The sequence below is a fragment of the Anomaloglossus baeobatrachus genome, chromosome 3 (genome assembly GCF_048569485.1).
Source record: "Anomaloglossus baeobatrachus isolate aAnoBae1 chromosome 3, aAnoBae1.hap1, whole genome shotgun sequence".
Lineage (NCBI taxonomy): Eukaryota > Metazoa > Chordata > Amphibia > Anura > Aromobatidae > Anomaloglossus > Anomaloglossus baeobatrachus.
The window spans coordinates 2,515,838-2,534,869 of NC_134355.1; the positions used below are offsets into that span (position 1 = coordinate 2,515,838).

General features: G+C 50.1%; 1 protein-coding gene across 3 annotated transcripts in view; it reads left to right on the top strand.

Moving 5' to 3' along the window:
- The window catches only part of TTBK1 (tau tubulin kinase 1), a 250,497-nt gene that overhangs the window by 143,332 nt on the left and 88,133 nt on the right, over window positions 1-19,032 (top strand). For all 3 annotated transcript variants that reach the window (XM_075338944.1, XM_075338943.1, XM_075338945.1), the window contains one exon: window positions 599-672. In XM_075338944.1, coding sequence (XP_075195059.1) covers window positions 599-672 — 74 coding nt within the window. The remainder of the gene's footprint in view (window positions 1-598; window positions 673-19,032) is intronic.

Genomic DNA, 19,032 nt, shown 5'->3' on the forward strand with positions numbered 1-19,032 from the left:
TAAGAATCAAGGCCCCGCATGTGTGATATCAGGGGGATAAAACTGAGAGAATAAGAATCAAGACCCCGCATGTGTGATATCAGGGGGATAAAACTGAGAGAATAAGAATCAAGACCCCGCATGTGTGATATCAGGGGATAAAACTGAGAGAATAAGAATCAAGACCCCGCATGTGTGATATCAGGGATAAAACTGAGAGAATAAGAATCAAGACCCCGCATGTGTGATATCAGGGATAAAACTGAGAGAATAAGAATCAAGGCCCCGCATGTGTGATATCAGGGATAAAACTGAGAGAATAAGAATCAAGGCCCCGCATGTGTGATATCAGGGATAAAACTGAGAAATAGAGACTCGGGAGACTCGCACTTGGAGAGCACAGAACCACGCAGGGTTTCAGCAATGGTCGGACGTGGCTCCAGCTGCTGGACTTCTGACCTGGACAGGACATGAGGAAAAAAGTGGAAATTGTGATTTTTTTTGTGGGCGCTGCTGAGTCTATAGTGAATTCACTAGAGCAAAACGAAAGACCCAGAAGCAGCTGAGAATGGCTGATCCTTCACCAAGTTTCCTTGACCCTCTGCTTCTGTCTCCACAGGGAAGGACCACGTCTGCAGGTTCATAGGCTGCGGCCGAAACGAGAAGTTCAACTATGTCGTCATGCAGCTCCAGGTAATATGTCCACACAGAGGAGGTCTATGTGCACCCACCTGCAGGGGGCGCCAGGTACAGAGGTACTATAGCACTGGGTATAGGAGGCGGGGGTATAGAGGAAAGGATAGAGGTACTATAGGAGAATATACAAAGGATAGAGGTACTATAGCACCAGGTATAGGGAGAGGATAGAGGTACTATAGCACCAGGTATAGGGGGAATATATAGAGGATAGAGGTACTATAGTGCCAGGTATAGGAGGCGGGGAATATAGAGGAAATCACAGAGGTACTATAGCACCAGGTATTATTAGTATTATTATTATGGTGGTGAGGGGGCAGCCTCGCACGGTGGTCGGGCGGCAGCTCCGCACGGTGGTCGGGCTGTAGCTCCGCACGGTGGTCGGGCGGCAGCTCCGCATGGTGATTGGGCGGCAGCTTCGCACGTTGGTCGGGCGGCAGGTCTGCACGGAGGTCGGGCGGCAGGTCGGCACGGAGGTCAGGCGGCAGCTCCGCACGGTGGTCGGGCGGCAGCTCCGCACGGTGGTCGGGCGGCAGCTCCGCACGGTGGTCGGGCGGCAGCTCCGCACGGTGGTCGGGCGGCAGCTCCGCACGGTGGTCGGGCGGCAGCTCCGCACGGTGGTCGGGCGGCAGCTCCGCACGGTGGTCGGGCGGCAGCTCCGCACGGTGGTCGGGCTGTAGCTCCGCACGGTGGTCGGGCGGCAGCTCCGCACGGTGGTCGGGCGGCAGCTCCGCACGGTGATCGGGCGGCAGCTCCGCTCGGTCGGGCGGCAGCTCCGCACGGTGGTCGGGCGGCAGCTCCGTACGGTGGTCGGGCGGCAGCTCCGCACGGTGGTCGGGCGGCAGCTCCGCACGGTGGTCGGGCGGCAGCTCCGCTCGGTGGTGAAGCAGTTAGGTCATTATAGATTATAGGCATTTGTGAACAGATGAGTTTTCAGGTTCCATTTGAAGCTTGCAAATGTAGCAAATAGTCTGATGTGTTGAGGCAGCGAATTCAAGAAGACTGGGGATGCTCTGGAGAAGTCTTGGAGGCGGTTGCGTGAGGAGGGAATGAGAGGAGAGAAGGAGATCTTTGGAGGAACGGAGATTACGTTTTGGAGTGTAGCGGGACATTAGTTCAGAGATACAGGGTGGAGACAGGTTATGGATGGCTTTGTAGATCAGTGTTAGTGATAAGGTGGGCCATAAATTTACAGTGATGCAATCTAATTGTGCATCTACCTTAACCCTGTCTGCATCCAAATCATGAGTCAATTGTGGTAGCATGCATACTATTCTTTCATACACACCAGAGACGTACACGGATCTGCATAGAAAATATGACTAGTTTAATACGGAAGTGGACAAACATTTAAAATGGAATCAGTTGGCTAGGAGCCAAGAACACGTAACACGTCTCCTATTGGACAAAGTAAATTAGCTTATTCTGTAATATACAGTAAACTGTAATGTGCTTGCTTCCTCATTATATTAAGCTATGTCAGCATGATTCACTTGTCACATGAAAGTCCAGACTGATGAGTCTTTTATGTCTGAATGCAGATATAGGTGTGGTACAGAGTTCAAGCACTTATCTTAAATCCTGGTTTTTGGATATCTTCATATAACTCATATATATACTCCTAATAGTTCATAATCTTGTCCATAACATTCCCCCTTTGGAGATAGCCAAAAGTCTTTCCTTACTTTTCCCAAGTCTATCGATCTGTCCTAATGCCGATGGTCACCTCACTAGCATACGAGATAACCCATCCCTTGTGGATGCATCTCCCCACCCAACAGACTATGCATAGGAAGTCAGATCCTGACCGTATTCTCTAGACCAGTGTTTCTCAACTCCAGTCCTCAAGACCCACCAACAGATCATGTTTTCAGGTTTTCCTCAATCAGGTTTTCAGGATTTCCTTAACATTACACAGGTGATGGAATTATTCCCTGTCTAACATTGAGGAAAACCTAAAAACATGAACTGTTGGTGGGTCTTGAGGACTGGAGTTGAGAAACACTGCTCTAGACTGTCCTCATGGCTATGGCACACGTTATTCATGAAGGGGGAACGTGGCGGTAGTCCTCTAGTCAGCTCATATAGCTCAAGATAGAGAGAGACAAAGAAAGAGAGAAAAAGGCAAGAGAAGAGAGAGAGACTGAGAAGAGAGGAAGAGAGAAAAAGGGAAAGAGAAGAGAGGAAGAGAGACTGAGAAGAGAGGAAGAGAGAAAAAGGGAAAGAGAAGAGAGGAAGAGAGAGATAAAGATTGAGAAGAGAGAGAAAAAGAGGGAGAGAGAAAGATTGAGCAGAGTGAGAAGAGAGGAAGAGAGAGAAAGATTGAGCAGAGTGAGAAGAGAGGAAGAGGAAGAGAGAGAAAGATTGAGCAGAGTGAGAAGAGAGGAAGAGAGAAAGATTAAGAACAGAGGAAGAAAGAAAGAAAGAAAGATTGAGAGAGAGAAAAAGAGATCTAGATCTGGTTGAATCCGGTTGGAATCTGGAGGAGAAAACTCAAGAACGTATATTAGGCAAATGTTTAGTTAAACAAACAACGAGTTTAGTCAGAGTAGAGGAAAATATAACCCTAATCTGGGGGCGCTACCAAACAGGATCTCATAGGGGCTCAACTTGTGGGCTCCTGCTGGGGTGTGTCTGACACTGAACAATGCAAGGAGAAGACTCTCATGCCCTTGCCTTCTACACTGCCCCATCCTCCCAACCTTCCCTCTATGCTGTGGCTGGTATAGAGTGTGTAGCTTCAGTTCTGTGTCTAAGGCCTGCCATATCTCTTTGGCTGGCAGTAAAAGCAGGTCACTAGCCACTTTCTATGGTCTCCGGGAGCCCACCGCTGCACCCTATCTCAGTCCTCTTCTTCTGAGACTTGCTCTTGTAGGGTCAGGACAATGTTTTCTCAAGACTTTCCATCTTTCCTTTCTTTTTCACGTCAGGGTAATTTTAAAAGGACAGATTGACTGACTGTTTCTGTGGTAAGTGGTCTCGAGGCTTCTTTGGATGTTCTGTCAGTGAGGGCACTTCTTACTGCTTCCCTTGACTCCTCCAATGTAGGCCTCAACCCTGCTCACCGCGACTCTGTCTGGCAATAGCAAAGCTTCCATCAGTTCTTCTATGGTCTCATGGCGGCGTACAGTTCCATTGGCGGTGATCAAGTCTCTTGTCTTCCATACAGAGTAGATGTTGGCTGCCATCTTGCAGGCTTCAGTGAGAGCACATACCTCTGCTTCTTTTGCAGACAGGGATGCGGGTAGCAACTGCTCTATCGGCACAGCGTCTTCTGCTACCACCACCATACCCGTGTGGAACCGTCTTCTTGATGCACATCTTTATCCATCCGCAAAGGGGTTAAGTCAGGGTCCAAAGGTGTATCCGTCACTGTATCGAATCCAGAGTTTCCTGCCTCAGCTATGCCAGATTCGACTACCTCTTCCACCAAGGTGTCAGAGGTGGGACACTCCCCCCTTGGAAGAGGGAGAAGTTTAGCAGGATCAAGGACCGCACACCGGGAGATGGTGACTTTTGTCAGGGAGCAGTGATCTTCAAATGGTGCTTTAGGTAGGTGTTCAATCTGGCTGAGTAGTATTCAAAGTGCTGCTGTCTTACTCCATGGCAAACAGGTAGAATGACTTCTGGGCTGGAGATGATGTGATGATACTCTTCAGGTGGCTGTGAATGCAGCACATCTGTATGTGGGGTGATCTTGTAAGCTGCTAGATTCATCTCCATATGTCTTGCCACTTGAAGGAGGGTGTCTTGGTCCTTCACTTCTGTAATCAGGAGTTACCAGCTATAGTTTGCATATGGGCTCTCGGAGACCTGATATAAAGCACTATACTCAGGTTTGTAAGAAAGAGCAATGGGTGTAACTTGAGGTCAGGAGAACACTGAAATTCTAAAAACTAAGATCCCCTAAAACCCCGGGGAAAAAGAAAAGGGCACAAGAGTGTTTGGTAACTAGCAAGCAGCACCCCCCTGACTACATATACACACAACTAGAAATAGCAGTGGAGTGTACCTACTCTACCTCTCCTGTACTGACCCTGTAACTGGGGACCCTGCACTCTCCCTCATCCCGACGGTAGACCTGATGGTGGTCAGGGTCGAGCCTCCAGCGTATCCCTATCTCCTGTCAGACCCTGCAAACTAAGACACAAAGGATTACTGGGTGCTGCCAACAAAAACCCCAATATATGCCAACTCTTGATGATCAAAGTCCCCTTAGGACCACATGATCCTCCACCCTCTCTATCAGGGAACTCTTGTGCAAGATACCAGGCAGGATAACATACAAGTGAAAATATCTCAAAACTAGGCTAAGCATCAACTGCCATAGGCAGAAAAATATTCACTGTCCACCAGGACTAATAGTGAGCAGTCTATATGGTCTAAAAAATTGTATACTAGGTAAAGCAAAAACAAATATGCAAAAGTGAAGGGAAAAGGTTTCCACAGGACTCTCAGCAATGTCCTCTGCTAAGGTTCATTAGTGGGAACACAATGGGGCATAACTGCATATATGACCAAAAACGTAGTGTGTATTTTAGGTCCCCATGTCCCTCCTCTACATCCTCTGCTGCATCAGTAATAAACAGAGCAGTGACTTTGGGTCCTAAGATGGCGGCTGAAAAAGGGAACTGGGTGTTGGCCAGACTAAAATAGCGTCAAAAGAGAACTATGTAGTGTCTGAGTTAAAACGGCCGCTAAAGATAATTTCCGATAAGAAGCAGCCGCTAAAAGAGGAAGTAGGTGTTGGCCAAAAATGGCGCCTGAAGAGGCCTGGGAGGGAGGGACATGGGTTGTGCCATCTACATTCAGGATATTCAGGCCCCCACGTTGGGCGCCACTGTTAAGGCGGGCCATAAATTTACAGTGATGCAATCTAATTGTGCATCTACCTTAACCCTGTCTGCATTCCAAATCATGAGTCAACTGTAATAAATAAAGTAATGTGCTTTCTTCCTCATTATATTAAGCTATGTCAGCATGATTCACTTGTCACATGAAAGTCTAGACTGATGAGTCTTTTATGTCTGAATACAGATATAGGTGTGGTATAGAGTTCAAGCACTTACCTTAAATTCTAGTTTTTGGATATCTTCATATAACTCATATATTTACTCCTAATAGTTCAAATCTTGTCCATAACATTAGTAGTTTGAATTTGATACGGTGGAGGATTGGGAGCCAGTGGAAGGTCTTGCAGAGAGGAGAAGCGGGGTGGTATTGAGGAGAGAGGTGGATCAGTCAGGCAGCAGATTTAAGGATGGACTGGAGAGGGGCGAGCGTGTTGGCAGGGAGGCCACAAAGGAGGATGTTACAGTAATCGAGGCAGGAGATTATGAGGGCATGCATTAGCATTTTTGTAGATTGCGAGTTGAGGAAAGGACGGATTCTGGAAATATTTTTGAGTTGAAGATGGCAGGAGGTGGTGAGGAATTGGATGTGTCGTGTGAAGGACAAGGCAGAGTCGAGGGTCACTCCGAGGCACCAAACTTTAGGTACTGGGGAGAGTGTGATGTTATTTATTGTAATAGATCATGCAGAGTGTGTTGGTGAGATAGAGAAAAGATGATCAGTTCAGTTTTGGCCACATTAAGCTTTAGGAAGCGAGAGGAGAAGAAGGAGGATGTGGCCGACAGGCACTCTGGGATTCTGGGCAGCAGAGATGTGACATCTGGACCAGAGAGTTAATCTGAGTGTAATCAGCATATAGGTGGTATTTGAAGCCATGGGACTTTGAGTTGTCCCAGGCCAAATGTATAGATGGAGAAAAGTAAGGGTACCAGGACAGAGCCTTGAGGGACGCCAACAGAGAGAGGGCATGATGAAGAGGTTGTGCGGCAGTGGGAGACACTAAAAGTGCGGTTGGAAAGGTATGAAGAGATGAGGGCGAGGTCTCTGACACCAAGGGAAGAGAGGATCTGTAATAGGAGGCAGTGGTCGACAGTATCGAAGACTGAGGACAGGTCTAGAAGTAGGAGTATAGAGAAGTGCTTGTTAGCTTTGGCAGTAAGTCATTTGTGATTTTAGTCAGGGCAGTTTCGGTAGAATGATGTGGACGGAAGCCAGACTGTAGGGTGTCAAAGTGAGAGTTAGAGGAGAGGTGGGAGGAAAGTTCACCATGGACGTGCTGTTCCTGGAGTTTTGAGGCGAATGGGAGTAGTGATATGAGGTGATAGCTGTTAGTAGAGGTTGGGTCGAGGGAAGGTTTCTTTAGGATAGGTGTGATTGTTGGTGTTTAAAGGCAGAAGGGAAGGTTCCAGAGGTTAGAGATAGGTTGAAGAGATGGGTTAAGGCTGGAATAAGCATAGTGGTGAGGTTGGGGAGGAGGTGGCATGGGGTCAAGTGTGCAGATGGTGAGGTGCGCTTTTTAGAGAAGACATGAAAGCTCTCTTTCGGTGATGATGGGAAGGAAGTTTATGGGGGAGGGGGAGGGGCAGTGGTCTGGTATATGAAGGGGTTGTGGTGGTTGAACAGAAAAGATTTGCCTGGTTTGGTCAATTTTTTCTTTGAAATACGTGGCAAAGTCTGCCGCAGTGATGAGAGAGGTTGGAGGGCAATGGTGGGCGAAGGAGGGAGGTAAAAGTATTGGATAACTGTTTGGGGTTGTGTGTTAAAGAGCACATGAGGGTTCTGAAGTAGTCCTGTTTAGCGGAGGTGAGGGCTGAACGAAATGTGTGAATTGCATTTTTGAATGTGGTGAAGTCTTCCTGGGAGTGCGTTTTCTTCCAGCGCCGCTCTGCGGCCCTAGACACTTGCCGTAGTTTTTTAGTGAGGCTGTTGTGCCAGGGTTGTCTATTGATTCGTCTCACTCTGCCATGCACAAGGGGAGCGACTGAATCAATAGCTGATGTGAGAGTGGCGTTGTAGAAAATGGTGGCACGGTCTGTGTCGTGGTGTGACGATATGGAGGACAGTGGTAAGATAGAGTCAGAAAGGGTGTGCATGTTGAGGTGTGCAAGGTTTCTGCGGGGGCGTGCTAGGTGCTGGACCGGGGGGGCAGGTGAGGAGGACAGGGCTGAAAAGGTCAGTAGATGGTGGTTACATAGGGGGAGGGGGGAAGTTGTGAGGTCACATAGAGAGCAGACACGGGTGAAGATAAGGTCTAGTGTGTGTCCATCTTTATGGGTGGTAAAGGTGAACCACTGAGATAGACCAAAAGACGAAGCGAGGGACAGGAGTTTGGAGGCTGCTGACTGGCGGGTGTCAGTGGGGATGTTGAAGTCACCCATGATGATAGTGGGAATGTCAGCAGAGAGAAAGTGTAGAAGCCAGGCAGAGAACTGGTCAAGGAAGGCAGTGGTAGGGCCCGGGGGTCTGTATATGACGGCCACTTGGAGGTTGGAGGGAGAATAGATGCGGACAGAGTGGCCTTCAAAGGAAGGCAGGACAAGGGAGGGTAGAGGTGAGGATTGGGTTATATACAGTTAGGTCCAGAAATCTTTGGACAGTGACACAATTTTGGCGAGTTGGGCTCTGCATGCCACCACATTGGATTTGAAATGAAACCTCTACAACAGAATTCAAGTGCAGATTGTAACGTTTAATTTGAAGGTTTGAACAAAAATATCTGATAGAAATTGTAGGAATTGTCACATTTCTTTACAAACACTCCACATTTTAGGAGGTCAAAAGTAATTGGACAAATAAACCAAACCCAAACAAAATATTTTTATTTTCATTATTTTGTTGCGAATCCTTTGGAGGCAATCACTGCCTTAAGTCTGTAACCCAAGGACATCACCAAACACTGGGTTTCCTCCTTCTTAATGCTTTGCCAGGCCTTTACAGCCGCAGCCTTCAGGTCTTGCTTGTTTGTGGGTCTTTCCGTCTTAAGTCTGGATTTGAGCAAGTGAAATGCATGCTCAATTGGGTTAAGATCTGGTGATTGACTTGGCCATTGCAGAATGTTCCACTTTTTTGCACTCATGAACTCCTGGGTAGCTTTGGCTGTATGCTTGGGGTCATTGTCCATCTGTACTATGAAGCGCCGTCCGATCAACTTTGCGGCATTTGGCTGAATCTGGGCTGAAAGTATATCCCGGTACACTTCAGAATTCATCCGGCTACTCTTGTCTGCTGTTATGTCATCAATAAACACAAGTGACCCAGTGCCATTGAAAGCCATGCATGCCCATGCCATCACGTTGCCTCCACCATGTTTTACAGAGGGTGTGGTGTGCCTTGGATCATGTGCCGTTCCCTTTCTTCTCCAGTCTTTTTTCTTCCCATCATTCTGGTACAGGTTGATCTTTGTCTCATCTGTCCATAGAATACTTTTCCAGAACTGAGCTGGCTTCATGAGGTGTTTTCCAGCAAATGTAACTCTGGCCTGTCTATTTTTGGAATTGATGAATGGTTTGCATCTAGATGTGAACCCTTTGTATTTACTTTCATGGAGTCTTCTCTTTACTGGTGACTTATAGACAGATACACCTACTTCACTGAGAGTGTTCTGGACTTCAGTTGATGTTGTGAACGGGTTCTTCTTCACCAAAGAAAGTATGCGGCGATCATCCACCACTGTTGTCACCCGTGGACGCCCAGGCCTTTTTGAGTTCCCAAGCTCACCAGTCAATTCCTTTTTTCTCAGAATGTACCCGACTGTTGATTTTGCTACTCCAAGCATGTCTGCTATCTCTCTGATGGATTTTTTCTTTTTTTTCAGCCTCAGGATGTTCTGCTTCACCTCAATTGAGAGTTCCTTAGATCGCATGTTGTCTGGTCACAGCAACAGCTTCCAAATGCAAAACCACACACCTGTAATCAACGCCAGACCTTTTAACTACTTCATTGATTACAGGTTAACGAGGGAGACGCCTTCAGAGTTAATTGCAGCCCTTAGAGTCCCTTGTCCAATTACTTTTGGTCCCTTGAAAAAGAGGAGGCTATGCATTACAGAGCTATGATTCCTAAACCCTTTCTCCAATTTGGATGTGAAAACTCTCATATTGCAGCTGGGAGTGTGCACTTTCAGCCCATATTATATATAGAATTGTATTTCTGAACATGTTTTTGTAAACAGCTAAAATAACAAAACTTGTGTCACTGTCCAAATATTTCTGGCCCTGACTGTATATAGTCTTGCAGCGCTGGGGTCCTGGGTTCAAATCCCACCAAGGACAACATCTGCAAGGAGTTTGTATGTTCTCCCCGTGTTTGCGTGGGTTTCCTCCGGGTTCTCCGGTTTCCTCCCACACTCCAAAGACCTACAGATAGGGACTCTAGATTGTGAGCCCCAATGGGGACAGTGTTGCCAATGTATGTAAAGCGCTGTGGAATTAATAGCGCTATATAAATGAATACAATTATTATTATTATATCTGCAGTTGTTAGAAAGAAGGAGGCCCACTCCTCCATCATGTTTATTGCCAGGGCAAGGAGTGTGGGTGAAGTGAAGGCCGCCGCAGCATAGCACATCAGAGGAGGCAGTGTCTGAGGGTGTCAGCCGCCATAGCACAGTGCAGCAGGGGAGGCAGTGTCGGAGAATGTCAGCTGCCATAGCACAGCGCAGCAGGGGAGGCAGTGTCTGAGGGTGTCAGCTGCCATAGCACAGCGCAGCAGGGGAGGCAGTGTCTGAGGGTGTCAGCCGCCATAGCACAGTTCAGCAGGGGAGGAAGTGTCGGAGGGTGTCAGCCGCCATAGCACAGCGCAGCAGGGGAGGCAGTGTCTGAGGGTGTCAGCCACCATAGCACAGCGCAGCAGGGGAGGCAGTGTCTGAGGGTGTCAGCCGCCATAGCACAGTTCAGCAGGGGAGGAAGTGTCGGAGGGTGTCAGCCGCCATAGCACAGCGCAGCAGGGGAGGCAGTGTCGGAGAATGTCAGCTGCCATAGCACAGCGCAGCAGGGGAGGCAGTGTCTGAGGGTGTCAGCTGCCATAGCACAGCGCAGCAGGGGAGGCAGTGTCTGAGGGTGTCAGCCACCATAGCACAGCACAGCAGGGGAGGCAGTGTCGAAGGGTGTCAGCCACCATAGCACAGCACAGCAGGGGAGGCAGTGTCGAAGGGTGTCAGCCGCCATAGCATAGCGCAGCAGGGGAGGCAGTGTCGAAGGGTGTCAGCCGCCATAGCACAGCACAGCAGGGGAGGCAGTGTCGAAGGGTGTCAGCCACCATAGCACAGCGCAGCAGGGGAGGCAGTGTCGGAGAATGTCAGCTGCCATAGCACAGCGCAGCAGGGGAGGCAGTGTCTGAGGGTGTCAGCCACCATAGCACAGCACAGCAGGGGAGGCAGTGTCGAAGGGTGTCAGCCGCCATAGCACAGCGCAGCAGGGGAGGCAGTGTCGAAGGGTGTCAGCCGCCATAGCACAGCGCAGCAGGGGAGGCAGTGTCGGAGAATGTCAGCTGCCATAGCACAGCGCAGCAGGGGAGGCAGTGTCTGAGGGTGTCAGCCACCATAGCACAGCGCAGCAGGGGAGGCAGTGTCGAAGGGTGTCAGCCACCATAGCACAGCGCAGCAGGGGAGGCAGTGTCGAAGGGTGTCAGCCGCCATAGCACAGCGCAGCAGGGGAGGCAGTGTTGGAGGGTGTCAGCCATGTTCCAGTGAGGCCCAGGAAGGATAGATTGCTAGAGGTAAAGAGATCGTGAATGACGTGCAGTTTATTACAGACAGAACGGGCGTTCCAGAGCGCTCCAGAGAAAGGGAGCGGTGGAGTGGGTGAGAGGGGAATGGATTTTATATTGGAGAGGTTGTGGTAGTTTTTATAGGTGCGGAGTGTTAAGGGGGTGATAAAGAGGGGTGTATCATCTCTGGAGGGCCAGGATTATGGAGATATGTCACCATCAGTGAGGAGAAGTAGAGAAAGGGAGAGCAGCTGGCAGAAGGAGAATGGACGGCCTGGTCTGCGGGTTAGTAGGAGAGATCGAGGTTTAGGAGCAGGTCAGCAGAGGAGGACAGATGAGAAGGCAGGAGGGAAGGGGAGATGAATATTTGTTTGGGGAGTGCTGGGGTTTGGGGATATCGAAGGAGAGTGAGGAGGAGTGGAGCAAAGACTGTGAGGGCATAAGTGAGCATGGTGAGAGTAAGGTTTAGAAATGGGAAAAAAGAAAAACAATGATAGTGGCAAACACAGTTAGAGTTTAATCTCACCTTCTGATCACTTCTAGGCCATTTCTGACGTCCCACTTAATAGATCCCACTTATGAAATCACACCAGACCAGGGTCATAACAGACCTGCACCGTCACATTTATACATCTCTAAATGCATGGAGAATGTCTCAGGTGTGAGTAGAAGGGAGGGGTCGTAGTAAGACAGGGCACAGAACCACACCAGGAGGGAATTAGGAAGTAGAAACTAAGAGAAGCATTTGGACTGCTTCAAAGCAAGATGGCTATACACGTAAGGCCTCCAACACACATCCGTGCCGCCAGTACATGTTTGGTACGTTTTGGAACGTACCGGCGGCATGGAGACACGTACACCAATGTTACCCTATGGTAACAGGCACACACACGTAAAACCACACGGAACGTGTGTCTGTGTCGTTTTTCCATGTCCGTTTTTCTCCGGCATCACGCAGGCACGGACCCGCTAAAGTCAATGGGTCCGTGTCTGCGCGTATGTGACACGTAGCATGTACGTGTTCTATCCGTACCGTCCGTATACGGCTTTTTGTGTTTTGTGGAAGCGATGTCGGTCAATCTTTCTTGTCTGTGGTTGTCAGTCAATCTCCCTCGGTCGGTCGGTCTCTCCCCCTCTCTCATACTTACCAATCCCCGATCACCAGCACAGCTCTGCACAGCGCTGCACAGCTGTTAAAAAGCTAGGGCGGCTTTTACTATTTGGAAATGCCGGCCGCTCATTATTCAATCTAGTATTCCCTGCTTTCCCCGCCCACCGGCACCTATGATTGGTTGCAGTTTGTCACGCCCCCACGCTGAGTGACAGCTGTCTCATTGCAACCAATCACAGCCGGTGGGCGTGTCTATATCGTATAGTAAAATAAATAAATAAAAAAAAAAAAGACGTGCGGTCCCCCCCAATTTTGATACCAGCCATGGTAAAGTCACACGGCCGAAGACTGGTATTCTCAGGATGGTGAGCCCCACGTTATGGGGAGCCGACTACTACAATATCAGCCAGCAGCCGCCCAGAATTGCCGCATGCATTAGATACGACAGTTCCGGGGCTCTACCCGACTCATCCCGAATTGTCCTGGTGCGGTGGCAAACGAGGTAATAAGGAGTTAATGGCAGCAGCCCATAGCTGCCACTAAGTCCTAGGTTAATCATGGCAGGCGTCTCCCCGAGATACCTTCCATGATTAACCTGTTAGTAAAAGTAAATAAACACACACATTCACAAAAACCTTTATTTGGAATAATAAACACAAACACCCTCGTTCACCACTTTACTAAGCCCAAAAAAACCATCCATGTCCGGTGTAATCCATTGAGGTCCCACGATGCTCTCAGCTCTGCTTCATGAAGCTGACAAGAGCGGCCACATACAATGACCGCTATCAGCTCCAAGCAGCAACTGAAGTGAGCCGCGCGATCACCGATGACGTCAGTCAGGTTACTCGCGGCCACCGCTGGATCCTCCAACTGTGACAGCGAGTTGACCAAGTGACTGAATTGAGCTGCGCGATCTGCAATGAAGTCACAGGTGAGTTGCGGTGTCGGGTGGCTGACCCCAGCTAGCCGCGAGTAACCTGAGTGACAGCAGCGCTAATCACGCCGCTAACTTCAATGACTCAGGGGATTAGCAGTCACCGGTGAGTCCATCACGGGTGTCCGCTAATCAGGATGCCGCACACAGACAGAGCCGTAGTATGACAATGAAGTCGAGTGAGGTTCATCCGAGTTCATTCTCATCGTGCGAATCGATCTGTGTTGGCTGTCAGCGGGTATGTAGCAACGACATTTTACATCACGCACGGATCAACACAAACGGACAACACACGGACATTACACGTACGCATACACGGACATTCCACACGCACACACGGCGAGCATACACCATCACACGGATGTCACACGTACCGGAGAAACGCCCATAAAAAATGGAACACGGACCCGAAAAACGGAACGTGAGACACGTACGTTTTTTTGCGCAAGTGTGGCAGAGGCCTAAGATGGAGAAGATATAGACAGGTGTGAACTAGGATCAAAGAGTTAGAAAAAATTTCAAATTCAAACACAGGGTCCATTGGATGTAACGGTATGACATATCAGTAGGTATAGGGGGAGGGGACTATAGAGGAGAGGATAGAGGTACTATAGCACCAGGTATAATGCTAATACCTTGGTGAGATCCCCTGTGACATTCTGGCACGTTCCGTCTTTTAGGGTCGGGGTCTATCACACCTGGAATTTCCCATCATTTCCCCTCCCCTGCAGTAGCCCGCCTCGGTCAGATTGCGGGGGTCTCCTGTGTACAGCGCCCTCTGCAGGTCACTATAGATCTCCCCTTGGACTCAGGCCCGGGCTCGGCCATCTTCTCTGATGATGTGGAGGTCACTCATTGTCATTGTGCTGAATGGTGAACTTCTCCTTCATCTTCAGCTTTTTAGCAGAAGCTGGAAGTTTTACGTCACATTCCATGCCGGTTCTTCACACGTGAACATGGACCGTGTCTTCACCAGTCTCTAGATACGCCAGGATCTGAGGGACCCTGGATCTGACGGACCCTGGCTATGCCAGGCTCTGGTTACGTCAGACCCTAGATACGCCGGTCTCTGGATAAGCCGATCATTGGATATGCCAGACCCTGGATATGCCGATCTCTGGGTACACTGGACCCTGGATACGCTAGGCCCTGGATACGTCAGTCTCCAGATACACCAGACACTGGAATTGTCAGTTACTGGATACGCTGGTCTCTGGATTTGCCGGTCAGTGCATATGCCGGTCTCTGGATACGCCGGTCTCTGGATACGCCGGTCTCTGGATACGCCGGTCTCTGGATTCGCCGGTCTCTGGATTCGCCGGTCTCTGGATTCGCCGGTCTCTGGATTCGCCGGTCTCTGGATTCGCCGGTCTCTGGATACGACGGTCTCTGGATACGACGGTCTCTGGATACGCCGGTCTCTGGATACGCCGGTCATTGAATACATCTGTCACTGGATACGCCAGTCTCTGGATATACCAGACCCGGATTCGCTGGTCATTGGATACGCAAGACTCTGGATACGCAAGACTCTGGATACGCAAGACTCTGGATACGCAAGACTCTGGATACGCAAGACTCTGGATACGCAAGACTCTGGATACGCAAGACTCTGGATACGCAAGACTCTGGATACGCAAGACTCTGGATACGCAAGACTCTGGATACGCAAGACTCTGGATACGCAAGACTCTGGATACGCAAGACTCTGGATACGCAAGACTCTGGAATACGCAAGACTCTGGAATACGCAAGACTCTGGAATACGCTGGTCTCTGGACTCGGGTGTAATATAAGACTCGGGCTGGATACGAGACTCAGGCGGGATACGGGACTTGAGCGGGAAACAGGAATTGGGCGAGATACCAGACTTTGGTGGAATACCGGACTCTGGCATGACTCAGGCGGGATACCGGACTCGGGCTCAGGCTGGACACGGGACATGGGCGGGATACGAGACTCAGACGGGATACGGGACTTGGGCAGGATACGGGATAGGGCAGGATACGGGACTTAAGGGTGCTTTACACGCTGTGACATCGCTACCGATATATCGTCGGGGTCACGTCGTTAGTGACGCACATCCGGTGCCGGTAGCGACATCGCAGCGTGTGACACCAAGGAGCGACAATCAACGATCGCAAAATCGTTCAAAAACGGTGATCGTTGACATGTTGCTCATTTCCTTAATATCGTTGCTGCCACAGTTACGATGTGGTTTGTCGTTCCTGCGGCAGCATACATCGCTATGTGTGACACCGCAGGAACGACGAACATCTCCTTACCTCCGTCCACCGGCAATGCGGAAGGAAGGAGGTTGACGGCATATTACTCATCTCCGCCCCTCCGCTTCTATTGGCCGGCCGCTTAGTGACGCCGCATTGACGTCGCTATGACGCCGAACGCACCTCCCCGTTGAGGGAGGGATTGTTCCTAAGTCACAGCGACGTTGCTGACCAGGTATGTGTGTGTGACGCTGCCGTAGCGATAATGTTCACTACGGCAGCGAGCACCAAATGTCGCACGAACGACGGGGGCGGGTGCTATCGCGCTCGACATCGCTAGCAATGTCGCAGCGTGTAAAGCACCCTTTAGGCTCAAGCAGGATACTGGACTCTGGCAGGATACGGAACTTGGGACTCGGGCAGGATTAGGGACTTGGACGTGATGCAGACCAGATACGAGACGCGGGTGAGATACGGGACGTGGGCGAGATGCGGGACGCGGGCGGGATACGGTCCGCGGGCGGGATACGGTCCGCGGGCGGGATACGGTACGCGGGCGGGATACGGTACGCGGGCGGGATACGGTACGTGGGCGGGATACGGGACTCGGGCGGGATACGGGACTCGGGCGGGATACGGGACTCGGGTGGGATACGGGACGTGGGCAGGATACGCGACTTGAGCAGGATACCGAACTTGAGCAGGATACGCATCTTGAGCAGGATACCGGACTCGAACAGGATACCGGACCCGAGCAGGATACCGGACCTGAGCAGGACACCGGACTCAGGCAGAATACATGTTGGTGCTGAGACTCAGGAGAGGATATAGGAACGCAGACTGGCTGGATCCAGGAGCTTCAGGCTAGACAGCCCAGGAACACAGACAGGACCAGCACTGAGTCACAGGCTTAGTGAGATCAGGAACAAAGCAGAAACAGAACTGATTACAGGCAGGACTGGTGCTGGATACAGGCAGACCGGAGCGACTGCCTGGAACAACACTATAGAACTAGGCTAGGAATCTAATGAGTTTCTCAGGCCTTTCCCAACAGGGGAAGAAACCTTAAATAAATGGTGCCTCCCAGCCATAAGCTGGGGACACCTTCCCAAGAATCAGAGTGGGGTACTGAGATGCACGTGGGCAACTGTGCAGTAGAGCAGGGGACTGAGACACCTGTGGGTGGCCGTGCAGCAGATCAAAAGACTGAGACACACGTAGGTGTCTGTGCAGCAGATCAGGATACTGAGATGCACTTGGACTGCTGTAACAACACTGTATTTCACATCAGAGCAGGTCCATGTCAGCACAGCTCAGCTCTGCTGCATGATGCCCATCCTGGTGAAGAGTTCTGTAACAAGGCTGTGCTTCACATCAGAGCTGGTCCAGGTCAGCACAGCTCAGCTCTGCTATATGATGCCCATCCTGGTGCAGAGCTCTTTAACAAGCCTGTGCTGCACATCAGAGCTGGTGCTGTATAATGCCCATACTGGTGTAGAACTGTGTAACCAGGCTGTGCTTCACATCAGAGCTGGTCCAGGTCAGCACAGCTCAGCTCTGCTGTATGATGCCCATCCTGGTGCAGAGCTGTGTAACCAGGCTGTGCTTCACATCAGAGCTGGTCCAGGTCAGCACAGCTCAGCTCTGCTGTATGATGCCCATCCTGGTGCAGAGCTGTGTAACCAGGCTGTGCTTCACATCAGAGCTGGTCCAGATCAGCACAGCTCAGCTTTGCTGTACGATGCCCATCCTGGTGCAGAGCTCTGCAACAACACTGTGCTTCACATCACAGCTGGTCCAGGTCAGCACAGCTCAACTCTGCTGTATGACGCCCATCCTAGTGCAGAGCTCTATAAAAAGGCTGTGCATCAATTCAAAGCTGGTCCATGTCAGCACAGCTTAGCTCTGCTGTATGATGCCCATCCTGTTGTAGAGCTGTGCAACAAGGCTATATTTCACATCAGAGCTGGTCCAGGGCAGCATAGCTCACCTGTGCTGTATTATGCCCACCCTGGTGCAGAGCTCTATAACAAGGTTGAGCACCAAATCAGAGCTGATCCATGTCAGCACAGCTTAGCTCTGCTGTATGATGCCCATCCTGCTGCAGAACTTTGTAACAAGGTTATGTTTCACATAACAGCTGGTCCAGGTCAGCACAGCTCAGCTCTGCTGTAGAATGCCCATCCTGGTGCAGAGCTCTATAACAAGGCTGTGCTTCACATCAGACCTGGTCCAAGTCAGCACAGCTCAGCTTTGCTGTACGGAGTCCATCCTGGTGCAAAGCACTATAAATACATTGTGCATCACATCATAGCTGGTCTATATCAGCACAACTCAGCTCTGCTGTATGATGCCCATCATGGTACACAACTGTATAACAAGGCTGTGTCTCACATCAGAGCTGGTCCAGGTCTGCACAGCTCATCTCTGCTGTATGATGCCCCATACTGGTGCTTAGCTCTGTAACAAGGCTGTGCTTCATATCAGAGCTGGTCTAGGTCAGCACAGCTCAGCTCTGCTCTGATTCCCATCCTGGTGCAAAGCACTATAAAAACGCTATGCATAATAATAATCTTTCTATAGCACCAACATATTCCGCAGTACTTTACAATTCAGGAGGATCAAATACAAACAAGTAACAGTTATAGAAAATACAATATTTAGAGGGGAAAAAAAGACAACCCTGCTCATGAGAGCTTACAATCTACAATGAGATATGGAGGAGGTGGGGCAAGGTACAAGTGCTTATTTACAATGACAATCCAGCCATCTCATGGAAATGGGGGATAGATAATGGTTTCCTGGACCAGTGGGCCCGAGCCTTGAGATGCATTTTGGTGCCATGGAGTTTGATGTGGCGTTATGTTGTGAGAAGTTGTAGAGGGACTATGTGAATCGAATCTGATTAGGGAGTGTGATAGGCCGCCCTAAAAAGATGCGTCTTTAGGGTGCGTCTGAAGCTGAGTAAGTTGTAATTTGTCCTAACTTCTTGGGGTAGAGCGTTCCAGAGGGTTGGTGCATCACATCAGAGCTGGTCCATATCAGCACAGCTCAGCTCTGCAGTATGATGCCCATCCTGCTGCAGGGCTGTGTAACAAGGCTGTGCTTCACATTAGAGCTGGTCCAGATCAGCACACCTCAGCTCTGCTTTATCATGCCCATTCAGGTGCAGAGCTCTGTAACAAGGCTGTGCTTCACATCAGACTTGATCCAGGTCAGCTCAGCTCTGCTTTATGAATCCCATCCTGGTGCAAAGCACTATAAAAAACGTTGTGCATCACATCAGAGCTGGTCCATATCAGCAAAGCTCAGCTCTGCAGTATGATGCCCATCCTGGTACAGACCTCTGTAACAAGGCTGTGCTTCACATCAGAGCTGGTCCATGTGAGTGCATCTCAGCTCTGCTGTACGATGCCCATCCTGGTGCAGAGCTCTGCAACAACACTGTGCTTCACATCAGAGCTGGTCCAGGTCAGCACAGCTCAGCTCTGCTATATGAGACCCATCCTGGTGCAGTGCTCTGTAAC